The sequence below is a fragment of the Scedosporium apiospermum genome, assembly GCF_000732125.1.
Source record: "Scedosporium apiospermum strain IHEM 14462 chromosome Unknown SEQ_SAPIO_0055, whole genome shotgun sequence".
Classification (NCBI taxonomy): domain Eukaryota; kingdom Fungi; phylum Ascomycota; class Sordariomycetes; order Microascales; family Microascaceae; genus Scedosporium; species Scedosporium apiospermum.
The window spans coordinates 844,019-865,537 of NW_015971756.1; the positions used below are offsets into that span (position 1 = coordinate 844,019).

The following is a 21,519-nucleotide window of genomic DNA, read 5'->3' on the forward strand; positions in this document are numbered from 1 at the left end:
AGCCTTGCCACATCTAGCGACTTGACCGAAAACGTGCGGTTGGAATCCACATACAATACAATACAAGCCCGTACTGTGTGTCTCCAGGGCAATGGCTCCCGAAGCAGTAAGTCCGCTGCATCCTCATCCTGGAGCGTCTTCCTTCCCGTAGCACATTATGAATTGGAGCGAAGTGATGCTGACTGACTGGCGCTGGATGGAAGCCATGTCGAGATGTGGTGCTTACGCCCATCACTGCCCTAGGGTTTCTCACTCTTGACCCCTCCCCCGCCTATGCCCGGGGGACGTATCTCCTTGTTGGCGAGGATACGCAGCTGAAGATTTATGACGTGGATCGCTGGAGGCTATGTGGTCAGCTTATGGTGTTTGCTGAGCAGTCCATTCACGGAATTCATGTCTCATCAGGAAGCGTTCTCATCTGGGGATCTCGCTCTGTGACAGTTTGTAGTGTGGAGACAATCGCGGCCGCCCTCGGAGCGGCACAAGCCACGAATCGCGAGCTTGCCCAAGCTGAGGCTCCGGATTGGATCTACGATGGCAGGATATCACCTGTTGACCCCAATTCCGGCGTCCTCGTCACGGCGCACAACGAAGTCGTCCCGATATCTTGGGTTGATACACCGAGCCAGGGCGGCCCTACTATTTCTTTCGGTGAAGCAGTGTCACCTTCTCGCCCGATCCTGTACTCTGCCCACTTGAAGTGGCTATCGCCTGGCTGCATCCTCGTGGCGGGTGGGACGGTCTTTGGAGAGATTCTCGTGTGGACTTGTCGAAGCGATGATGCTGGGAGGCGGACGTGTGAGGTTCTGCACGTTCTTTCGGGGCATGAGGGGTCCATCTTCGGCGTACACATATCGGATGAAATTCAGCTTGCTGACGGCGGGCCCTTGCGATTACTGGCGAGTTGTAGTGATGACCGCACGATTCGGGTGTGGGATGTCAGCGATGCTTCGAGTTCGGCCGGAGAGGCATCAGGTGCTTCGACGACGGATCTCCTTCATGAGGCACGTGAGACCGGGTTTGGATCTGCCGGTATAGACGAAGGGAAAGGTGTCAAGGCGCCAATTACCATGGCCATGGGGCATATCTCGAGGATATGGCATGTCGAGTTCCCGCCACTCACGACGGAGAAGCTGCCTACGACCGTGCTTCCGCTTTATTCATTTGGGGAAGACTCGACGTCGCAGAGATGGGAGTTAGACCTAACCCATTTTCAGCGTGGAGCCGGAGGAGAAACGGGTCGGCTTATTAACAAGGATATCTTCTCTAACCATGATGGGAAGCATATTTGGGCAGCAGCCTTGATGCTGAATGACGACCAGTCTCATCTTATTGCCACTGGAGGTGCAGATGGCAAAGTAGCTCTGATAAAGGAGAACCGGGCAAGTTCACAGGCGGATAACAAGGAAGGAGAGCAAGAAGGGCCGGCGTCTCTAAGCACAGTTTCCCATGAGACGCTACCGCTGCTAGAACCTGTGCAAGTCGAGAAGGTGCAAAAAGGGCGGAATCGTCACGACTTCCTACACCGCTATGCATTTATCACAGAGGATACCTTACTTACAGCAACCAAGTTTGGAAAGCTCCTACTAGGATTGTTTAGCAGCGGCGGCGATATTAGCTGGTCAGAAGTGTCGATCACGGAAGACGAGACCCGAGACGACATCAAGGCATGTTCGGCGATCACATCTGCAGGCCCTGGGGTGGCCATCGTGGGGACGACAACGAAGAACCTATATCTCTACTCCGATGGCAGGATTTCCAAACTAGTTTCCGTCCCCGGAAAAGTCTTGAACTTGATATGCCTGGGGCAAACCGAGGCATCGATCACCTTCCTGCTTACGATGTACGACAACCATGATGTCAAGATATTCACGGCAGACTTGGCTAGTAGACTGGTAACTTCGGATATTTGTCTCGATGGGGTAGACGAGAGATTCGTTCTCACATCAGCAGGGCGGTTCCACGGCTACCTAATCATAGGATCCCGGAACGGCTTCATGGAGGGTTTCACAGCACAAGACGACCAATACGTGCCGACTATCCGGATAGACCCAAGGTCAGATGATGCCATCACTTCCATAATTCCTCTCCCGGGGCAAGCAAATGCGGAGAAGATTTCGTTCCTCACGACAAATCGCGACGGGAAATACCGAATATATGAACTAGATATTACTGACGGGAACGCACCGCGGGCCTACCTTCGACACGAGACCTCGCCGCCTTTCGGCCCCCAGATCGAGGACGCCTGGTTCTGCAAAGACGGTGACGGGCCAGCTGACCTGATCCTCTCAGGCTTTCGAAGCAAAAACTTTGTCGTGTGGAACGAGACGAAGCGCGAGTCCATAGCGGGTGTCGACTGCGGTGGAGCGCATAGGACCTTTGCGCACACTAAGTCTCCCGTGGCCGGACACCTGCGGTTTGCTTTTACGAAAGCCTCCAAAGTGTACATCCACTCACAAGAGCAGACAAATTGTTCTACTCTCAAATCAGGAACCCATGGTCGAGAAATCCGAGCCATCGCCGCACGGGAACCTTCACCTCCAACAGGAGTAAGTTACTTCGCAACCGGATCCGAAGACACGTCCATCCGCATTTGGGAGCGGGCGAGTTCCTCTGGGATTGGGAGTCGCCTACGCTGCGTGGCCTCTATGAAGATCCACACGACGGGCATCCAGTGCCTCAAGTGGTGCGGCCAAGACTATCTCCTCAGCAGCGGAGGAAACGAAGACTTCTTCGTGTGGCGCGTGAGCAAACTCGATGCCGATTTCGCGGGCCTCGCGGTCTTTTGCGAGGCGGCGCTGCCGGATAAGACGCCGGACGCGGACCTCAGGATAACCGATTTTGATGTCACTGCAGAGGGTGGTGATGGCTGCCTGTTGATTACTATGGCTTTTTCCAACTCGACGTTCAAGACGTATGGGTATAGGTCTCCTGCGCAAGGGAGCAGCAAAGCGCAGGGAACGTTCGAGCTGCTTGCGGTGGGGGAGTATACGGGAGCATGCTTGACGCAGGTTCGCCAGCTAGGTTTGGGAGAGAGTGGACCGGCGGCCTGTGTTCTCACTGCTTCTACGGATGGGTATATCGCGCTCTGGAGATTGGAGAATAAGGGTTCTACTGTGTCTTACACCTTCACCAGCGCGACAAGGATACATCAGAGCAGCATCAAGGGCCTTGACCTGCGATTGCTCTTGGATTCTAATAAACCGCCGCGGTATCTCGTCACGACCGCTGGCGATGACAATGCCGTAGCCGCCACTTTGGTCTCCCTTGATGCGGATAACGGCAAGCTGACGGTTTCGGGGGCAACAATTGTAAAGTCCGCACACGCGGCCGCGATAAATGGTGTGGTTTCTCTTGGCGATGGGCGTGTTGCGACGGTTAGTAATGACCAGCGCTTGAAGCTGTGGCGGGTGAGAGAAGGAGGCATGGGGAGCCTGACGATTGTACTGGAGGAGAACTTGTATAGCGGTGTAGCTGATGCGGGCTCGGTCGAATTCCTTGGGCGGTTTGGGGAGGTGATAGTCGGAGGGGTTGGGATGGAGGTTTGGAATGTGATTTGAGTAGAGAGGAGAGATGTAGGTAGACCTTGTACACTGAAGAAAGCTCTGGATTCCAAGCAGATGAACCAAGTCATGTGCATTTATCCTGACTCTCCCGGTGCATAATATTCTAAATAGTAATTCTAAAAAAAAAAAAAAAAGACGGTTCACTTTCAACCCTGATTCCCATCCAAAAAAAGATGCAAAGAGAGTTATTATTGCTGAGAGCAAAAGGAGAAAACTTGGAATGGGGGTCAAAAAGAGGGAAATCTGATCGTGGCAGGGATCGAACCTGCGATCCTGTGCGATCTTGCTGTAAAGCACATGCCTTAACCACTGGGCCACACGACCGTTGAACAGCTGGCTCCCTATTGGGGTATACACAGCTTTTGTGAGGTCCCATGCACGTGGTACATCCCACAGGTACCTCCCACTCCCCATCATCCATCAGGCGAGCAAAGCTTCAAGTTCTGTTCCTGAATTGGAAAACTCCACTTCATTGTTACCTTCAGCCATCACCATTGCCCTCAATTGAACCACCATGAATAGTCTCAGACTAGGCCTCCCAAGATTAAAGGCCTCGGCCTCGGTCCTGCGACCATTGGCTCGGTAAGTCGCTCCACCGCCCAAATTTCAACACCCTGCGCCTGTTCGTGATGGAGCCTTTTGCTAACCAGGACCTCACTCAAGAAGCCAGCCACTTCCTCGCCTGACGTCTTCCCTCCCCAACATCTACGCCGCCTCCCACCTCCCCGCCCACCGCTCTCTCAGCACAACACCAACCTACCTCAAAAAGAAAGACAAAGGCTCCCCCAAATCCTCCTCTAAATCTGCCCCCGCAGCGTCCTCCTCCTCTTCCCCCGACGAAGCAGGCCACAACCACCCGTCCCCGAACCCCGACGACCCCCACAACTTCGCCGACATAACCTCCCGCTTCACCAAACTCTCCGAACGCTACAAATCCGACCTCAAACAATTCCGCCAAGGCGGCAAATCCAACCCGGACGTCATCGGCGCCCTCCCCGTAGCTACCAAGGGCGGCGAGACCTTCCCCCTCCGCGAGCTGGCGCAGGTGGTATCCCGCGGCAGATCGATCTCTCTCCTCGTCAATGACAAGAGCTTCGTGAAACCCGTCATGAGCGCCGTTCAGGCCTCGGAGCTGTTCAACCAGCAGCCGCAGAGGGACCCCGAGAATGAGCTGGAGCTCGTGATGAAGGTGGAGATGGAGAGGCCGGAGGAGGTGGCGAGGAGGTTGAAGGATTTGTGTCATCGGTGGAGGGAGAGGGTTAGGGAGGTTAAGACGAAGAGGGATAAGGTTATTGCGGCGTGGGGAAAGGATAACGTCGTGAGCAAGGACGTGAAGCATAAGTTGGGAACTGAGCTGATGGACTTGGTTAAGAAGGAGTTGGCTGATATTGATAGGCTGGAGGCTCAGGCTATTGCTCAGGCTGGAAAGTCGGGCAAATAAGTGGCAGGCAGCAAACTTCGTTGGGTTGTCGATGTGTGCGACAAGGAGAATATGACTGTATTTTTTTTGAAATGCAATACCACCTCTATGTATACTGGAAAAGAAACGATGTACAAATAGTTGATGCAGAAGAGCTCTTTCTTGATTGAATATATAACATAATTGTACATGCCAAAAAAAGCTGTATAGCCTCATATAGATTCCCATCTATCCATCTCCTCCACCCCCTACTAGTATACAAGCTTCACGACACCCCACACCTCCTTACGCAGCCTTCGGCTTAGGGGTCTTCGACGCCTTGCCCTTCGCCTCCTGCGGCTTAGCCTTCACATCCTTCTTCTTAGCCCTCGTCTTAGCCTTCGACACTAGCTCGACTAGCTTCGCCTCGAACGCCTTGGTCTGCCTCGTCTGGTACGTCCCCTCCTTGAGATGGAAATTCTTCGCAATCGCAACAGAATCGGTAATGGGTGCCGGGTTAATGGGTTCGTACTCTCCAAGGATCGTCTTCTTGACAATAGTCTCCTTGATAACGGCGTCAGGTCCAGGGATCTCGCCCTCGCACCTCTCCACCTTCTCCTCGATGGCCTTCTTCACGGCGAGGTCCGTGAAGAACATGGAGCCGTTGAGCTTGTAGTCGCGGTACATGTCCTCGGCGTTGATGACGGGGTTGGGATCGAGGTAATTTCCGGTGAGCACGCGCATGTTCGTCATGGCCGTCGCGAGGCGCCCCAGCGGGTTCGATTCCGTGGCTACCTCGGGCAGGAACGGCACGAGGGACTCGAGCGTCGTCGAGGGGTTGTACTGCGAGGGGAAGCCGACCTCGCGGCCGATTCTTGCCTGTCGCTCCTCTAGCGACTCGGCCTCTTCCTTGGCCTTGCCCCGTCTCCGGCTTGCGTAGTCCTCCTCGGTTTGTCGCTCGCCGCTATCAGTCTTCCGAGGTCGTCCGCCGCGGCCACCCCCTCCCTCCTGTCTTTCCCGGTTCCCTCGGAAACCACCGCCACGACCCCGGCCTCTGAAGCCACCGGCTCCTCCCCTAGGAGTAAAGCCCGGCCTTGGTCCAGCAGGCGCGCCGCCGTCCAGCTTCCCGGCTTGGTTATTATTATTCAACCTCATAAGATTGAGCGAAATCATTCCGTTGGCTCCTCCCCGACCGCGCGGCAGGCTCCGCAAGTTGATTATCTTTCTCGCAGGGTTGGGACCCGATCCCCCACCCGCCGCGGGACGGCCGCCCCTGCCGCCTCCGGGAGCAGCCTTGCCGGCCGACGACGCATTGAGAATGGCATTGACTTCTTTGGACGCTCGCTCCGATCGCTGCTGGAGGTTCGGTCGCGTGTTGGCGGGCTTGTCGGGCTTGCTGTCGCTCTTCTCGCCGGACGAGAAGAATTGTGTCGTCGTGAAGGATCGCGTGGATTCCTTGGCTCGGAGAAAGTCTGACCTCCCCAGGCCGCAGGCCGGACGAAGTAGATTCCGACGCATGGCTGTTTTCTGGCAGGGGAAATCTGGAGGAACGGTTGAGGTGTTCCTTGAATTGCTGGAGAGATTTGGATGGTCATGCTATGTCGCTGGGAGCTCGGGATGAAATTTTGGCTCTGGGGTCTGCTTATGTAATGTTGAATATGCGGCCCCGATTGGCCAATTGCGCTTGTACGGAGTACATCGAACTTGAAGCCCCATCAAAATATCAAAATCATTTGTATTGATGTCCAGAACTTCTTCATCCTTCGAGCATAAAATCGGCATGTGGTAGCAAAGAAGAGATTCTATTTGAGCTTATCTCGGATCATCCTTCCCAGATCGCGAGTCCTTTTTAATAAACGAGATTTGTGTCCTAATAACGTCTTATCGTGCCCTTTCTCCCTACCACTCACAAATTTGATAGTGCCCAGACCTAATTACCATAATTCCCTTATTCCTCAGTTCAGTTTACCACACCATTGACTACTTCCCTACTTCCTGTAAATCTAAGTCTGCAAAGGCTTTCCCATCCCACCGAGGGTAATAGTCTTGATGACTTGGAACTCCTCAATGCCGTAAAGTGATCCTTCCCGACCGAATCCGGATTCCTTAACACCACCGAACGGAGACACCGTGTCGGAGATCAGACCGGTATTGACACCAATCATGCCGACCTCGAGGTGTTCGGCAACCCGATAAATTCTCGCCGGGTCTCTCGAGAAGAGGTAAGCCGCAAGACCAACATTAGTATTGTTCGCCAGCTTCACAACCTCAGCCTCGGACTTGAAAGGGAAGAGACCAGCGACAGGGCCAAACGTCTCCTCAGACGCAAGTTGCATGTCGGGCGTCATGCCCGTCAGCACCGTCGGCTCGAAGAAGTTCTCGCCAAGCTGGGGGAGATGGTTCCCGCCGACGGCCAATGAGGCGCCCTTCGCTACGGCGTCCTTGACATGCTCGTGGACTTTGGAAACGGCGCGGTCGTGGATGAGCGGGCCGTGGGTGACTCCTTCTCCGAAGCCGTTGCCAACCTTGAACTTCCCGACCTCCGCGGCGAACTTCTCGGCGAACTCGTCGTAGATGCCGCTCTGCACGTAGATACGGTTGGCGCAGACGCAGGTCTGGCCGGAGGAGCGGAACTTGGAAACGACGGCACCAGCCACAGCGACGTCGATGTCGGCGTCGTCGAAGACAATGAAGGGAGCGTTACCGCCGAGCTCGAACGAGAGCTTCTTTAGGGTTCCTGAGGCTTGCTTCATGAGGAGCTTGCCGACGTTGGTCGATCCGGTGAAGGAGAGCTTCTTGATGACTGGCGACGTAGCGATGTGCTCACCGACCTTGGGAGTGTTGAGGTGGGATGTGACAATGTTCACGACACCCTTGGGGATGCCCGCTCGGTGAGCTAGCTCGGCGAGGGCGAGGGCAGTGTAGGGAGTCTCGCCGGGGCTCTTGCAGACAACTGTGCAACCAGCGGCCAGCGCGGGGCCAATTTTGCGTGTAATCATAGCAGCAGGGAAGTTCCATCTTTTCCCCCCGTTCTATTAGTTGGGAGCTCTTTGGCGACGATGGGGGTTGGACACTTACGGCGTAATCAAGCCGCAAACACCGACGGGCTCCTTGATAGTAAACACCCTGTTGGCGGGCACGGTGGCAGGGATCGTCTCGCCATAGGCTCGCGGCGCCTCCTCGCTAAACCACTCCAGGAAGTTGGCCGCGTAGATAACCTCGCCCTTAGCATCGGCCACGGGCTTACCGTTCTCCCAAGTGATCAAGGTCGTGAGGTCTTCAACGTTCTCAACCATGAGGTCGTACCACTTTCGGAGGAGCTTGGCGATCTCGCGGCCCGTCTTAGCTTTGAATTCGGGAAGCGCAGCCTCGGCGGCCTTGATGGCGGCCTCGGTATCTTCGACATCGCATTCAGGGGCAGTTCCAATTAACTCGTTGGTGGCGGGGTCTGCGATGCATCCATTAGAATGACCAAAGCTACGAAAGTGAATTTCCGGTCATGTCTTCCTAACCTCTAACTTCAAAAGTCTTGCCAGACTTTGCTCCGACCCACTCGCCATTGATGTACACGACATCCTGCTTGAGCAGAGAGGGGTCCTTGAGCTGGATTGCGGGGGGAAGCTCGATCGCGAGCTCTCTCGGGTTAGCAATGCCGAGGATAGACGAGCTTGCGCCCGCGGGAATTGGGAGAGGAGTCGGCTCAAACCACGCACCTTGGGAACCATATTGGAAGCGAGTCTCACGAAGCTGTAGGAAATTGGAGCCGTAAAGCAATGGGTGAATTGAGGAGGCAAAGTGCGTCTCGACGAGCGCGCAGCGAGGAGGGCACGAGGTAGGGCTACTTTATGTAGTAACGCAACCATGATGTAGTGTTAGTTGCTCAGTTTTTATTAAGGCGATGCCTGGCCACGCGAGAATGGGCACCAATTGATCAAATGGCAAGTTTGACTCCTGTTTGACTCCAGCAACTATGGGCCTATAAGACTCTTTCAAGTTCGGATTCCCCTCCAACGACTAGCTCAGAATAGCTCTGGTAGCCGATAAGGGCGGGGAAATTCTAGACTCAGGAGGTTGCATGCACGAAGAGGATTGGGAAGGTTAATGGACTAGCTCGGGGCGATTGCATATCTCGATGTCAGCTGCTCCAGTTTTGGAGGAGTCTGTGACCGACGATTTCGGAGCTGCTGGGGTGCCTTTGGGGGTGTTGTTGGGGGCTTCCGGCTACGGGCGTTCGGTCTCGGTTGAAACAGAAAGATGCCGGCTCAACCTATGACGATCGGTTGGCGCCGTGATAGGGTCATTTCAGGGTCATGATTGTGGAGGTGGTGGAGGTGGCAGCGGGGTACTTCGTACACAGGTAAGAATCAAGACATTGCGCAGGACCAAGTAGAGCCACAGCTCAATTACGTGCACTTTGACTCTTACCCAAACTGACCCCAGCGCTCAACCTGTCGAAGGATTCGTCGAGGGGCCGATTCGGTGCTGTTAGCGTTGGATCCTTCACTTGATGAACGATTATATCCCCATGCAGTTAGTCAACGCCTACTCTCGGCCGACCATGATGGACGGTCGGTAATGGCGACGGGATGTACCCGAGGAGTATCCTAGGTCATTGTCAAAGCGGAATAATTGCCAAAGAGGCAAACATGATTCCAATATTGAGTATTTTTCAACGGAATATTGCACACTATGTTGAAACAGTCACATTATCAAATAACGTTTCCAAGCGTCGGCAAACTAGCTGCTGTCCTTGCTCTGAGTCTATACTTGGGTGCTAATGGCAGGTTTGTTGACCCCGATCTTCAAACTCTCGACAGTTATGCACCCAGATATTCGATTGGAGCTTGAACATCTGTTGATATGTTAGCAATGAAGGGATCTTGGAAGCACTGAATAGAGGCGGAGGACTCGGTTTGCAGTTCAGCCACGACCCATCATCATCCCAATCCCAGAAAATAGTAAGAGTAACTTTAAAAAGATCGTACAAATAAAAATAAAATTAAAATAAGAAAGCGAAACGAATAGACATGTAAATTAAGGCAAATTTAAAAGAAAGACAAAATGTCAAGGGAGCGAGGCAAAAAAGCAAAAAGCTCGCTAGCGGTTCGCTCCCAGGATCGAATTCCGGTTGCTTGCCGTGAGCTACGAAAATTGCAATTCTCTAACCTTCTGAGCGCTCCAATGACCACTTGGACACTGGTCGGAGTGTTGCCACTGCTTGAGCTGCTCGGTTGGAAGTTGTTCCCGAATCCTGATATATAAAGTGTGGAATGGCTGGTTGCGGCGGGTCTGAGGAGGAAGGAACTGCCAAGTTTGCTCCTTCCACGATAGCAGGCGACCTCTGCTTCACTGCTTACAATCTGGAGACTAGGCCAAGTTCTAAGACATTCGGTATCCCCCTTAAGCGCCCCTGCTATCGAGGCGGGACGTCCCCGGTGCAATGAAGGAGTGAAATCGAGTCATCAATTCGGTTGTCAGTATCCTACAGACCCGAGAACCAACGTAGTAGTATCTTAAGAACCCCCAAACTCCATTACACCATTACACCAATGCCTCCCAGCCCAAGACAAATAGGAGAGGCTCCGTCTTGTGTCAGACGGATGATAGCTACATAATCCCAAGAGGACGAGCCATGGCAATATACGTTTCGAATATGTACGTTATTCAAACAAAGGAAAGATGAGGTGTCCCTCCATGTCCTTCCGTTCGTTCACGCATACCTAGTCGGGGTTTTCCGATCTAGGGTGCGGAAGGCCATGGTTCGCGGCGTATACGGCACTCCGGGTGTGTACGGCACTCCAGGTGTCGTAGGCGACCTCATACCCTTCATTTCGACGTTGCTGCTCTTGACGATAGAATCGTTGTCATCCTCCGCTTCCTCGACCCTATCCAACTCGTTCGGAAGCATAGAGTAGATGGCGAGCCCAAGATTCACGAGGTAGATGCAGCTGGAATTAGATGTTAGTCGGAGCTCCCTATCCTCGGAAGTCGGGAGTGGGAAGACTGCAAGGGCCACTTACAGCATGTACACGGTAACGAAGAGCGTTCCCTTTGCAATCTTGCAAAGACGAACGGCGTTGTAAGGTTCGGCGATACTGCAGTCCTTCCGGATATACCAAGCGACTGGACTAGGATATCTCGGATCGGCGTAGTCGGGTCCAATCTGACCGTAGACACTGGTCGTCCAGAGAGCGACGGTGGCAATGTTCATGAGGAGGGCGATGAGGGGATACCAGACTTTCATGATCCATGCGACAAGCTTAGTCAAGAGGAAGAAGAGAGCCATGACGGATATGGCGACATTGAAGTCTGTTAGACTGTTGATTCACACAGGTTAGAATCCCCTCGTGAAAAAATCCCCAGGAAAGGAGGTAGCGTATTGACCCTCGGGGTTTTACTCACGTTTGAGACCACACGAAGGGAATCGTGGGAAGCGGCCTGTGATTCGCATAGGCGTAGAGGACCATGTTCGGGTTCGAGTTGAGCTTATTGTCGAAACCGATTTGCCAAAACTTGGTACGATAGAGATCCGGCTGCTCGATACCGAAGAGGACGAGGATGGGAACAAGGCCGATAAGCTCGAATAGCATCGCCCACCACATGGGCTTTCGAACCCTCCATTTCCTGTGAAAGACGTGATAGGCCATTTTTGTGTGGTGTGAGGCGCAGAACTTCCTTAGTTCGAGATGCTGGTCGGTCTTGGGGTCGCGAGCGACAGGTCGCTAAGGATTTCAGTTCGATGTGTCGTCGGTCGGGCTGTTGGAAAACGGCTTCTACTCGCGAGACGATGCTCTCTCCCGATGTTTTAATGGCGACGACTCATGGGGACTAAGTCTCTTGGGGTAAAGACACCCTCAACATCGAAGGCGTCGAATTATTTTTGATTTGCTGATCAGCCAAAAGAATGAAGAGCCGTTATAGAATCCAAGGAAAAATCACAAAATGCGGCGGTCATGGGCTGGTTTGTATTAAATGGAAGGATGCGGACATGGGGGGGATAGGATCTCTTCACTCCGGTCCACCCCCTCACATACCGCCCCTCCCACTTCTATGCCCATGCCGTTTTTTTTACGCAGCCGGAAATGCGGACTACGAAGTAGGGATTGAAGAGTACATGCTACCGCCAGTACTTTCGTAAGGTAAGCTGAGGGCGCGAGAAACAAGGGAAACGAAGGTGACGATGAATGTGTGTGTGCTGCGAAATGCAGAAGCGGCAGGGAGTTGGCCCAATCAGGACCAGAGACGGCAGGGACTCTAAGCGCCCGGAGCTTCGAGACGCGGGTGATTGGCCGCCATGCGGGCCATCAACGAGATCAAAAGGTGTGGGACGGCCAATGAGGTTGGACGTTGCTTTGACGAGTCCCTGTCTTCCCTTGCATCTTCGGGGAGTGAGCGACGGGCCGTGGGATTGGCTGGGTTCTTTTCTGTGATGGTGTGGTGGTTGGTGGCGTTCAATGTTGCTTTCGCATTTTGGTAGGTTTGGGGGCCGGGGGCTGCTTCTGTGCTCTCCGTCTTGCTTGGCTGGAACTTATTCTGCAAAGCTCCACGCTGCACGCACTCATACGAGGATAAGTAGTGTACTTCGTACTTTGTGCGAGAAAGTTGATAGGATTCGTTCCTTGATTTAACCTCGAGGCTGTATCAAGCTTCTAGTTCGTACTTCGTACTTTCTACAGCGGGATGTTGTCGTGGTGGTCAGCAGTAGCAGTGCCATGGGATGGATACTACGGAGTGATCCTCCCAGCGTCTCCGAACTCCAGTTTCGGCTGATCCATGCCGTATCCAGGCGGTTACTGCCCATCACTTCGTGCCATGTCGGAAAGGAATGATCTGATCGAGGGCGTCTACAGAAACAGTGATTGATGCATCCACTTTGAGCATACCCTCAAACAAGAACCACTGACCGTTGGGTGGTCCTCTGCGAGTCTGCGAGGAGCTTTTCCGGTGTCACAGCCAAGACGGATGATCAGTTCCCCACTCTTTACCTCTCTACGACACGACCAACCTCTCCTGCTTATTGTCGTTTTCGAAGTCAAGCGTCAATCCCATTCTCTGGCCCCCAAATCCTTTGTTTGTATGTCCCCAGTTGCGGACTTTCTTCGGAATTGAACTTGACGAGTTTAGATTTCAGAGAGAGCGTGAAGATGGAACTTCTTACGAAGTACGTCGGAGGTGAGAATGAATCTCGATTTCAACCAAGAATGGAATTGATATCCAAGAACCCCTTCTTGGTTTGATTTCGGTACCAGCTCAACTGAGGTATAGGATATGCGTTTACTTACGCAGTAGAATCTCTGAGATCATTAAGGGGGACATCCTGTGGACTCAGAACTTCCGAGAGAGAGCAAATGCGCCACAATTTATGTCACTGGCGATGCAGAATTAATTGAAAATGCCCATTGAAGAATGCGAGTCGACCAGGTTTGCCAGAACATGGCTGGTGACAAGTGGCAGACGGCTGGCTTAGAAATTCATCCGGCAGGTGCCGCCCGAAAGGAATTGTTAGCACGATCGAACTTGACCCTAACTGTGGAGCAGTCCATCGATCCGCCAATCAGTGAATTCAGCGGGGCCTGTGCTCCGGGAGTACGTACTGTGCAGTGCTCGGTACGTACATGCGCTGAGGGTCTAGAACTCGGTCCATGGACCTGCATCATGACCGACCATTCGATCTTCAACCTCAAAGCCCATTCAATTGCGACTCGCCGTGTTTTGCTCTCATTCACCTACTTTCGGCTCCCTGAGGTCTTGCGAAGGTTGCGCAAATCGAAGTTGGAGAGGTCCGCTTCGTATCTCGCCCTCGCAACCCCCTATATTCGAGGCTACTCGCCACAGTGACATCTGCCGGTCCTGTGGTCCTAGGCTCGAGGCTCCTACGTGTTTCTAGCCCCGCGAACTCTGTCCACAACTCAGGAGGAACTCCTCCGCTGGGGCACGCGCTCATCTTTGGGAAAGGAAGTCTATAGGCGCTCCCTTTTTACATAAATGCGCCCGATACATGCACAACATCTTGCTCTGGACCATGGATGTACATGTCGACCTTTCAAATGATTCCAGTATAGAGGATGAGGATGCTATGGAATGTGACAATGGCGGTCAGCCTAGACCCACGACGGACGCCAGACAACCTACTCCAAGCACTGGCAGGGGCGGCAAGTTTTCTGGCTTAGAGCTCGGCAGTGGAGAGGACGTCGTGGAACATGTATTACCCGATGAATGGTATCCCATTGTCTCCGCAAATGACCTTCCCAGCGATCTCCGGGAGGAATCCAAGATGCTGGAGCAGCTGTCAGCAGCCTCAGGCTTAGATGCGACATACGAGCGGTCAAAAACTGGATCGAAAAAGAAGCGGCTAGTCGGCGATACCTTAGATATTACCATGCGCCCCTCGCCCCTTAAGCGGAGCCGTCGTGATCTCCTCGACTTATCCGCTGATGTTGATGCGCTTTCGCCTCCTCTACCGCCCTCGTCGCCTTGGCCCTGGGACCAGACGCATCCAAGGCTGACGCGAGATTCGAATCCTGAGCATGCGGCCGCTCAATCTTTGGTGGGCAGAGCCAAGACTGTGACTGACGGGCGGTCCAACATGGCCGACGACGTTACCGCGGTTCGGCTGCCCAAGGGGCTAATGCCTGTCAAGACCCCATCTCCTGGGCGATTTGGTGGTTTTTTGCCATTGGATGATAGCGGCCTGAGGACTCCCCCCAGCCGAGTGCTTCAGGATATCGGTATCATAGAATTGCTGGATAGGGATAGTAGGCCAACTTTCATCGTCGATTTGTCGACATCTACCTGCAAGCCTGAGGGCAAGGTTTCAATTCCATACGCAAACGAGTCATCTAGGGCACATCCTACGATACGGAATCTCCTGGCCACCTTGGATGATGAGGGCGAGGACGCAAATATCGAGATATCTCATTTCAAAGAGTGGGTTCTCGGCGTAGGCGATAACTCGCCGTCTTCTGAGGCCCACCGCATCAACGGGTATGCGGGAGTTATTTGGTCCTATGTGACGTTGCGGAATCGTTTCCGGGTCGTCAGTGGAAGCAGTACACTACTATCTACCATGTCGACAAATGGCCCCAGTGCAGTCTTTTCTACAAATGGCGAATTGGTGGACGGACTTGACGAACCAGCAGCCATGGAAAGATCAGCTACGCACTCAGAGTCTGAAATCAGTATGCTAGAACCTGCGTTGTCTAAGGGTACGCCTATTGCCGGAGTCCCCTCACTACCCTCAAGCAAGGTATCATTTGACTGGACCCGGATCCCATTGACGGATGATGTCTCCGAGCATATACGATTCGCTCGATCGATCGACTGGGCGTCAACACCTTTGGGACCAATCGAGTCCTGGCCTCTCAACCTTAGAGTCATGGCCAACTTGATCATGGCGAGCCCTCACCCCGCGGCGATATACTGGGGCCCAGAAAATGCCATCATCTACAACGAAGCCTACATTGAGATTGCAGGTCAGAAGCACCCTCGCCTTATGGGAAGACCCTGCGACCACGCTTGGACATCCACCTGGGACCAGCTGGATCCCGTCTTTCGCGAAGCACGAGAGTCGGGACAAGCGGTCATGAAGTATGACGACCATATCTTCGTTGACCGCCAGGGCTTCATTGAGGAGGTATACTTCACATGGTCGATGGTGCCAGTACTTGACGACGAGGGCGAAGTCGTCGGAGTGTATAACCCAGCCTTTGAAAACACACGGCGGAGGATAGGTGAGCGGCGAATGCTCACTCTGAGGCGAATAGGCGAACGGATAGCGACTACGACCGAAGTCGGAAGCTTCTGGACCCAAGTTCTGAAAGGCTTGGGATCGAACGCGTATGATATTCCGTTTGCCTTGATCTATTCGGCAAAAGACGCCGCCGACAGCGATTCATCCTTCGCCATACACGAGAACGGCTGGAAGCCGTCTCAGCTCGTCCTCGAGGGTTCTTTGGGATTCCCTGCGAATCATCCTGCAGCAGTTCAGCAACTTGACTTGGACAGCTCGGATGAAGGCCTCGCTCCACAGTTGCGTGATGCTCTTGAGGCGGCAGAGTCGCCCCTCATGCTCTCTGTCAAAGAAGGGACCCTACCCTCGTCGCTGCTTGAAGGTATCGAACCCCGCGGCTTCAAAGTACCTTGTCAAAAGGCCCTTATCCTGCGATTGCGCGCTAGCCCATCGGAGTCCGATGCTGTAGCCGCTTTTGTTGTCCTGGGCCTGAATCCTAGACGCCCGTACGATGACGATTTCCGCCTGTTCATCAATCTTCTTGGTCGCCAGTTGGAGATCTCGATAACGTCGCTCACGCTGCTCGAGGAGGAGGTACGGCGCGGCAGGACGGCGGCAATGATTGCGGCGCAGGATAAACTGAAACTATCCAAGCAGCTCATCCAGCGCACGCAGGAAGCCGTCGAGAGCGAATACAGATTCACCCGGATGGCCGAGTTTGCTCCCGTAGGGATGTTCATTGCCGACCCGACGGGCTTCATTAATTATTGCAACGACATGTGGTGGGAAATCTCGCGCCATCCCCGCGGGGACAACAGCGTAAATACTTGGATGGAGAGCGTCATGGAGGAGGATAGACCGGAAGTGCAAAAGGTATGGAAGAAGCTCACGGAAGAGAAGATTGCCATCACCCACGAGTTCCGCTTTAGCCATACTCGGCAAAACGCGGACCAGGTCATGGAGACGTGGGTGCTCATGAGCGCCTACCCTGAAAAGGACGCCAACGGACACGTCAAGTCCATATTCGGCTGCCTAACGGACATCTCGACGCAGAAATGGGCCGAATATTCGCAGAAGCAGCGGCGCGAGGAAGCCGTAGAACTCAAGCGCCAGCAAGAGAACTTCATCGACATAACGAGTCACGAGATGCGAAACCCGCTGAGCGCCATCTTGCAGTGCGCTGACGAGGTGTACAACAGCATCGGGGAGTTCCGGGCGGGCAGGGGCGAGTACCGGGACTTGAAGTCGCTGCTGGACTGCTGCGCCGACGCGGCCAACACGATCAGCTTCTGCGCGAGCCACCAGAAGCGCATCGTCGACGACATCCTGACGCTGTCGAAGCTGGACTCGCAGCTTCTCATGGTCACGCCGGTATCCGTGCAGCCGGTAGCCGTGGTAGAGAGGGTGCTCAAGATGTTCGAGACGGAGCTCGCTAGCCGCGACATTCTGTTGGAGTTCCGTGTCGAGCAGCCCTACCGTGACTACGGCATCGATTGGGTGCGCATAGACCCTTCGAGGCTCCGGCAGGTCGTCATCAACCTCATGACCAACGCTATCAAGTTCACGCAGAACAGAGAGCAGAGGGTCATCGTCGTGAGCGTCAGCGCGTCGAAGCAGGCTGGCGAGAACGGCGAGTCCGATGTCACGTACTTCCCTAGCCAGCGGGAGAATACGGACATCACCAAGGATGAGGAGTGGGGTAGCGGCGAAGAGGTCAATCTCCACTTCTCCGTCCAAGATACGGGGCCGGGCCTCACAGGGGCTGAAATCAAGGTCCTCTTCCAACGCTTCTCGCAAGCTTCGCCCCGTACGCACGTCCAATACGGCGGGTCTGGGCTCGGCCTCTTCATCTCCCGCATACTCACCGAGCTCCAGGGTGGCCAGATCGGCGTCAGTTCTACCAAGGGAACGGGCAGCACCTTCACCTTCTACATCAAGAGCCGCAAGACAGATCCGCCACCCCACGACGAAATACAGCACGGGGAGAATATGCAGGCCACCGTCGCAGCCGCCCCCTCATCCGTTGGCTCCCCTGGACTCTCGAACGATAATACTAGCAATAATAACAATAATAATCTCCCCGGCCTTCCCGAGGACTCCCTCCGCAAGATGGACGTCCTCATCGTCGAGGACAATATCGTCAACCAAAAGGTCCTGCAGAGACAGCTCCGCAGCTACAGGTGCGACACCTTCGTGGCGAACCACGGCGGCGAGGCCCTCGAGAAGATCAGAAACTCGCGCTTCTGGAAAGGGAAAGGCCCCGACGGCGGCAACATCTCCGTCATACTCATGGACCTGGAGATGCCCGTCATGGACGGCATGACGTGCGCCAAGCGCATCAGGGAGCTGCAGAGGGATGGAACGATTACGGCGCATATTCCTATTATTGCTGTTACGGCTTATGCGAGGCCGCAGCAGATTGAGAGTGCGAAGTCTGCCGGTGTGGTAAGTTTACACGAGCTGACTCCTTCTTTGCCCCTTTCTCTCTATTCTTCGGTGTGTGCGGGCGGTTTTGCTGACCTTTTCATGATGGGAATAGGACGACGTTATATCGAAGCCTTTCCGCCTCCTTGAGCTGATTCCCAAGATTCGTGAGCTTGCAGAAAGATACGGCACTCTCCCCCCATCGTCACACAAGTAAACGGCCAGAACAGCAAAATCCTCCTTCATCGACAAGAAAAATCCCGTTCCATTCCTCTCTACTAGGCTCGGTCACTACTACAGGCTCATGTCATCGTGGACCGGCTTAAAAGCACTCAATACGCATCTTCAAAAGTCCTCTTCTTTCTATTACCCATTCCACTCCGCCAAAGAATTAATGTACTACTGCTTCTACTGCGCCGGCCGTTATATCAAGGGTTTTCTCGGATATGGCGTTTCTTTTGGGGATTTAACGGAGTCATCTCTCTGATATTAGGGGCAGGGGAGAACTTCGGTTTTTATGGTGCTGGGGCGTCACCGTGGTTATGATTTAGCTTAGCATCCTAATACGAATCGCATGGCGTCTAAATAAAGAGTATCTATCTATCCCCCTCGAAAAAATAGGCCAGCTCAGTGTCTTGACATAAGCCCTTGCGATAGGGGATGCTGTACTGGAAGCTTCGCCATACATACTCAATGCTGTACATCAGAAAGCAGTGACTACCGAAAACACAATGTATTAAGGCGCCTGGACAGGCTAGGCCTATAGGCTCAGGATGGAATAGAGAAGCATGAAAAGGTGCCTCTTGCGCTTCATCCCCTCTTATAACCCCCCCCGTATCTAAAACATCTCAACCACAGGCGAAAAACAAAGGCAAATCAAAGCTACAAGAGAAGATCAATAGAAAGCGGTGGGGATCACTTGAACCCACTCGAGAAAGTTTCTCCTTTCCTCAGCGACCATATGTGTATTTGTTTTTTTAGGGGTTTTGCAAGAGACATCTTCGCAGAAACTTCGCACAACCAATTTTTTTTTAGTCTTTGTATCTTGTTTTCTGTTTTCCCTTCCTCGTATCCTTTCTCCTCCGAGTTATTATTCGCATTTCTGACTATGCGGCGGGTATACTGGGTATCAAAGCAGGTTTACGAACAGGATGAACGGGATTTGAAGAAAAGAAAAGCAGCAATTGCGACAGTGGTATAAAGATGTAAGGAAACTAGAGAGTATTGGTATTAAAACGGGGAGAGAGAAACAAGGAAAACCCGACTCAAAGACCTGAATGTCATCGACAGACAAGAGAAGAAAAGACAAGGTGTAGAGGCAACACGCTGTCAGTCCTTAGCTTCTGCAAGGTATCGCCGACAATCCACATGCGTCACCGTAAAACAAATTTCGACGGGGTATCTTGAAATGCAGACCCGATTCCCGACCGTTCAAAAGCAAAACGTCTGTCTCATAGGGCCATGGGGCTGAGTCACAGCCACCAACCCTTGCGCCTGCTCGCATTGAACTTCCCTGCCAGCAGACGGTAGCCTTAGAAGCGACCGGGCATCTAGGCGGCAGCAGTGACGGTGGCACCGGCGGCGGGGGCAGCAGCCTCAGGCTTGTTCTCGGTCTCCTCCTCAGCGGCCTTAACGGGAGCGGCAGCCTCCTCGGCGGGCTTATCCTCGGCCTTAGCCTCAGCAGGCTTATCGTCGGTCTTCTCGGCAGCCTTCTCCTCAGCCTTCTCACCGGAAGTGGGCTTGATGCGCTGTGAAATTGTTAGCACGCTGTTTCATTAAACAGATCACATGAGGCTCTTAACATACCTTGATGGTGGCTCGGAACCTGGAGAAGGGGCTAGGGGACTTGGGCTTCTCAGCCTTGGCCTCAGCCTTAGACTCGCCGTTGGTAGCAGGAGCCTCCTCGGTAGTGGCCTCAGCGGCGGGGGCTTCCTCAGCAGCGAGAGGGGTGGAGGTCTCTACGGGAGGGATAACGGGAGCAGCCTCAGTGGCGGAAGCTTCACCGTCCTTGGCGGCATCCTTGGCCTCCTCGGCGGGCTTCTTGTCCTTCTTGGGGATGAGACCGAAGAAGCTGTTGCGCTTGACGCTGCCATGCTTCTCCTTGGGGGTCTCCTTGGGGGCCTCCTTGGCGGGCTCGGCCTCCTCGGCAGCAGGAGCCTCGGTAGCCTCAGCAGGAGCCTCAGCGGGAGCGGCCTCAGCAGCCTCGGCAGGCTTAGTCTCTTCCTTCTTGCCCTCCTTCTTCTCCTTCTTGCCGAAGAAGTCAAGGACGGAGGTTCGCTTGCGGCTGGCAGAGCGACGCTTGGGCTCCTCCTCCTCCTTGGGAGCCTCTTCGGCAGGCTTAGCCTCCTCGGCGGCAGGCTCCTCCTTGGCTCCCTCAGCGGGAGTCTCCTCAGCGGCGGCAGCCTCAGCGGGCTTGGCCTCCTCGGCAGGGGCAGCAGCCTCCTCAGCAGCTTCCTCCTTCTTCTCATCCTTCTTCACGGTGGGCTTGTAGATCTCATAAGCAGCCTTGTAGGCCTCGGTCTCCTTGATGGAGGCGGCGATCTCCTTGGCGTCATTGATCTTGGCCTTGATCTGGGAGATCCAGTTCTCAGCCTCAGCCTTGGTGGCGGCCTTGAAAGAGTGCTTCTGTCCGTTGGCGTTGAAGTGGAACTTGGTGGCGCCATCAGTCTGGGGCTCGGTAGCCTCGGCGAGGTTGATGATTCCGGTGGGAGTGCTCTTGTCGCCGAAGAAGAGAAGACCCTTACCGGTGTGCTGGGCCCAGGAGGCATTGTGCCAGGCGACGAGAGCAGCCTTCTCGTGCTTCAGATAGCTGGTAAGGCTCTTGGCTTCGACGGCATCGGAGCCGAACCAGAAAGGCTGCTTCGAGTAGTAGAGGTTCTTGGGGAAGTTCGCACCAGCACCCTTGTGGTCGAGAGTGCCCTCCTCGATGGGAACGACCTCCTCCTTCTTGCCCTCGGCAGCGGGGGCGGCCTCAGCAGCAGTCTCGGTGGCGGCAGCAGCCTCGGTGGTCTCGGCAGGCTTGTCTTCGGCGGGCTTGTCCTCGGCAGCAGGAGCTTCGGCAGGCTTAGTCTCAGCAGGGGTCTCGGCAACGGGAGCGTCCTTGGGGACCTCAACGGGCTTCTGTTCGTCGGCCATTGTTGATGATTATGGGTTTGTTTTGAAGGGGTATCTGGGGTATGTTTTTGGGGGGGGGGTATTGGGTATCTCTGAAAAGAAAGGGTATTGTTGTTAAATGCTCGAAAGCAGGGGTATCACAATAAAAGGAAAGAAGTTTATTACAACAGGAAAGGGATGGGTATTATCCGTCACGACTTTCAGCGGACGTCCAGAAGGAGTACGAAATGGGAAAGGTTGTGGTGGTACACGGGGAAGGAAGAGGGAGAAGAGAGGAGGGAAGAAGA

General features: G+C 54.1%; 4 protein-coding genes and 1 pseudogene across 4 annotated transcripts; 2 read left to right on the forward strand and 3 right to left on the reverse strand.

Annotated features, from left to right (window-relative positions):
* Nucleotides 1–91: 91 nt before the first annotated feature.
* Nucleotides 92–5,007, forward strand: SAPIO_CDS1430 (uncharacterized protein; the record flags this gene model as incomplete). Its single annotated transcript, XM_016784705.1, has 4 exons — nucleotides 92–106; nucleotides 204–3,460; nucleotides 4,100–4,148; nucleotides 4,237–5,007. 4 exons carry the CDS (start codon nucleotides 92–94, stop codon nucleotides 5,005–5,007), a joined length of 4,092 nt encoding a protein of 1,363 aa, XP_016645821.1.
* A 264-nt stretch (nucleotides 5,008–5,271) lies between these two features.
* Nucleotides 5,272–6,483, reverse strand: SAPIO_CDS1431 (annotated as a pseudogene; the record flags this gene model as incomplete).
* A 485-nt stretch (nucleotides 6,484–6,968) lies between these two features.
* On the reverse strand, nucleotides 6,969–11,612 carry SAPIO_CDS1432 (Succinate-semialdehyde dehydrogenase (NAD(+)); the record flags this gene model as incomplete). The annotated part of the gene is made up of 8 exons (XM_016784706.1): nucleotides 6,969–7,983; nucleotides 8,044–8,413; nucleotides 8,478–8,803; nucleotides 9,391–9,413; nucleotides 10,132–10,216; nucleotides 10,686–10,913; nucleotides 10,986–11,282; nucleotides 11,368–11,612. The coding sequence occupies 8 exons, from the start codon at nucleotides 11,610–11,612 to the stop codon at nucleotides 6,969–6,971; spliced, it is 2,589 nt and encodes an 862-aa protein (XP_016645822.1).
* Nucleotides 11,613–13,987: 2,375 nt separating this feature from the next.
* Nucleotides 13,988–18,335, forward strand: SAPIO_CDS1433 (Uncharacterized protein; the record flags this gene model as incomplete). The annotated part of the gene is made up of 2 exons (XM_016784707.1): nucleotides 13,988–18,139; nucleotides 18,234–18,335. 2 exons carry the CDS (start codon nucleotides 13,988–13,990, stop codon nucleotides 18,333–18,335), a joined length of 4,254 nt encoding a protein of 1,417 aa, XP_016645823.1.
* A 1,333-nt stretch (nucleotides 18,336–19,668) lies between these two features.
* Nucleotides 19,669–21,253, reverse strand: SAPIO_CDS1434 (Uncharacterized protein; the record flags this gene model as incomplete). The annotated part of the gene is made up of 2 exons (XM_016784708.1): nucleotides 19,669–19,866; nucleotides 19,925–21,253. The coding sequence occupies 2 exons, from the start codon at nucleotides 21,251–21,253 to the stop codon at nucleotides 19,669–19,671; spliced, it is 1,527 nt and encodes a 508-aa protein (XP_016645824.1).
* Nucleotides 21,254–21,519: the final 266 nt, after the last annotated feature.